The following is a 1,778-nucleotide window of genomic DNA, read 5'->3' on the forward strand; positions in this document are numbered from 1 at the left end:
CTTATTTCTTTTTCAGCAATCTCTTTGCTGGTGTAGAGGAATCCAACTGATTTTTGGATGTTGATCTTATATCCTGCGATGTTGCTAAATCTCTCAATTAGTTCTAGTTTTTTTTTTTTTTAATTTTGTATTGTATTCATTTCAGTCAGGTATTTACAGATATTTCCAAATGTAAAAGCACAATGGGCTCCTCTGCTTTTTATCAGCTACTCCCAGCTTCTGGTAGTGTTATGTTAGACAGTCCCAATGCCAGATCTAGGACATGTTTTGTTTGCCAAGCAACATTTACTAGAAGCTTGATTTCTCTGTATGGTCCATATGACCTTATCCACTTACATTTACATAGCATCATAGAGGTTTGTCAAAGATGCCATTATTTCCATTTGGCTGATTGAGAATCAAAAATGTAATAAGGCTTGGTTGTGGCCTGGCCAGTTTACTTGGACAGTGTTGAGCCAATTTTTTGCTTGCTTTACAGTTCATTTTCCCCTCATTTATTTTATCTTACTCTCTATAATTAATTAATTAATGTCAGTATTATTGAAGAGAGCTTTCACAATGAGCATTGAGTAGGTGAAGAATAAGCAGTATGATTTTGAATTCTTTCCTTTCATCCTAAGGATTTTGTGCTATAAAATATTATTAACAGTTTTATCCTTCCTCAACTGTAAAGTCAGAATGTCTTGGGTAAAACATAGATCCAGAAAATGGTAGGTAGAAAATGACCTTGGAATATATTAAAGCTGGCAAAGCAACTAAGTGTCCCTATTTTTTATTTTACTGAAGTTTGATGTGCATACTGTTCTTTTTGCCAAAGGCATGGAACATTGGAGCTATTCTGCAAATTAGTTCTGGAAACTATTTAGTGTATAAAACTTGTTGTTGTTGTTGTTATTTGCCATAGAGTCAGACCCAATTCATAGTGACCCCTCCTTGGGTTTCCAAGGTGGTATCACTACAGAAGTAGATTGCCCAACCTTCCTTCCGAAGCGTGGCTGGTAGGATTGAACTGCTAGCTTTCTGGTTAGCAGTCAGGTGCCTTAGGCACTACGCTACCAGAGCTCCTAGTGTATAAAACTGGGACTGTAAAATTCTAAAAGAACGGTTACTTATAGAAGGGGTTTTAACCAAGTATTATTATGACTTAATAAAATCATAGTGTTTATGTTTCATTTGTTTTGCAAAATTGGTATTCTTTGCAGGACACTTGCAATGGTGTTTATAAGGACCAATCAGAGAAGAATAGAAACCAATTAGAGGGGAACCTGCATCAATTGGAAGGAGATCAAGACAAATCAGAAGGATCTGAAAGTCAAGCTATAGAAAACCAACACCACTTAGAGAGATCTGGAGACCACTCAGAAAGATCTCGAAGCCAATCAGTGAGATCTCTTAGTCCACCTGAAAGATCTTGTGATGAGTCAGAGAGTTCTTATAGCAAATCAGAGAGATCTCGTGAATGGAGGAGATCCCGTGAATGGAGGAGATCCTGCGGCCATTCAGAGAAATCTCCTGACCACTCAGAGAGATCTCATAGCAAATCAGAGGGGTCTCATGCTGGATCAGTGAGATCTCATGGCTACTCAGAAGGATCTCATGGCCATTCAGAAAAATCTCATGGCCACTCAGGGAGCTCTCATAACCACTCAGAGAGCTCTCATAACCACCCAGAGAGCTCTCGTGGCCACTCAGAGAGATCTCATGGCCACTCAGAGAGCTCTCGTAACCACTCAGAGAGCTCTTATAATGACCCAGAGAGCTCTCATAGCCACTCAGAG

General features: G+C 39.1%; 1 protein-coding gene across 1 annotated transcript; it reads left to right on the forward strand.

The window, feature by feature from the left end:
- Positions 1 to 678: 678 nt before the first annotated feature.
- On the forward strand, positions 679 to 1,770 carry LUZP4 (leucine zipper protein 4; the record flags this gene model as incomplete). The annotated part of the gene is given in 4 exon segments (XM_042782196.1): positions 679 to 687; positions 1,203 to 1,437; positions 1,525 to 1,624; positions 1,626 to 1,770. Coding segments are annotated over 4 exon segments (489 nt in total), but the record flags the coding sequence as incomplete, so codon positions are not given.
- Between the last annotated feature and the right edge of the window lie 8 nt (positions 1,771 to 1,778).

Source organism: Orycteropus afer, unplaced genomic scaffold (assembly GCF_000298275.1).
Source record: "Orycteropus afer afer isolate SDZICR_OR568_19922 unplaced genomic scaffold, OryAfe1.0 scaffold00259, whole genome shotgun sequence".
In the NCBI taxonomy this organism is placed as follows: domain Eukaryota; kingdom Metazoa; phylum Chordata; class Mammalia; order Tubulidentata; family Orycteropodidae; genus Orycteropus; species Orycteropus afer.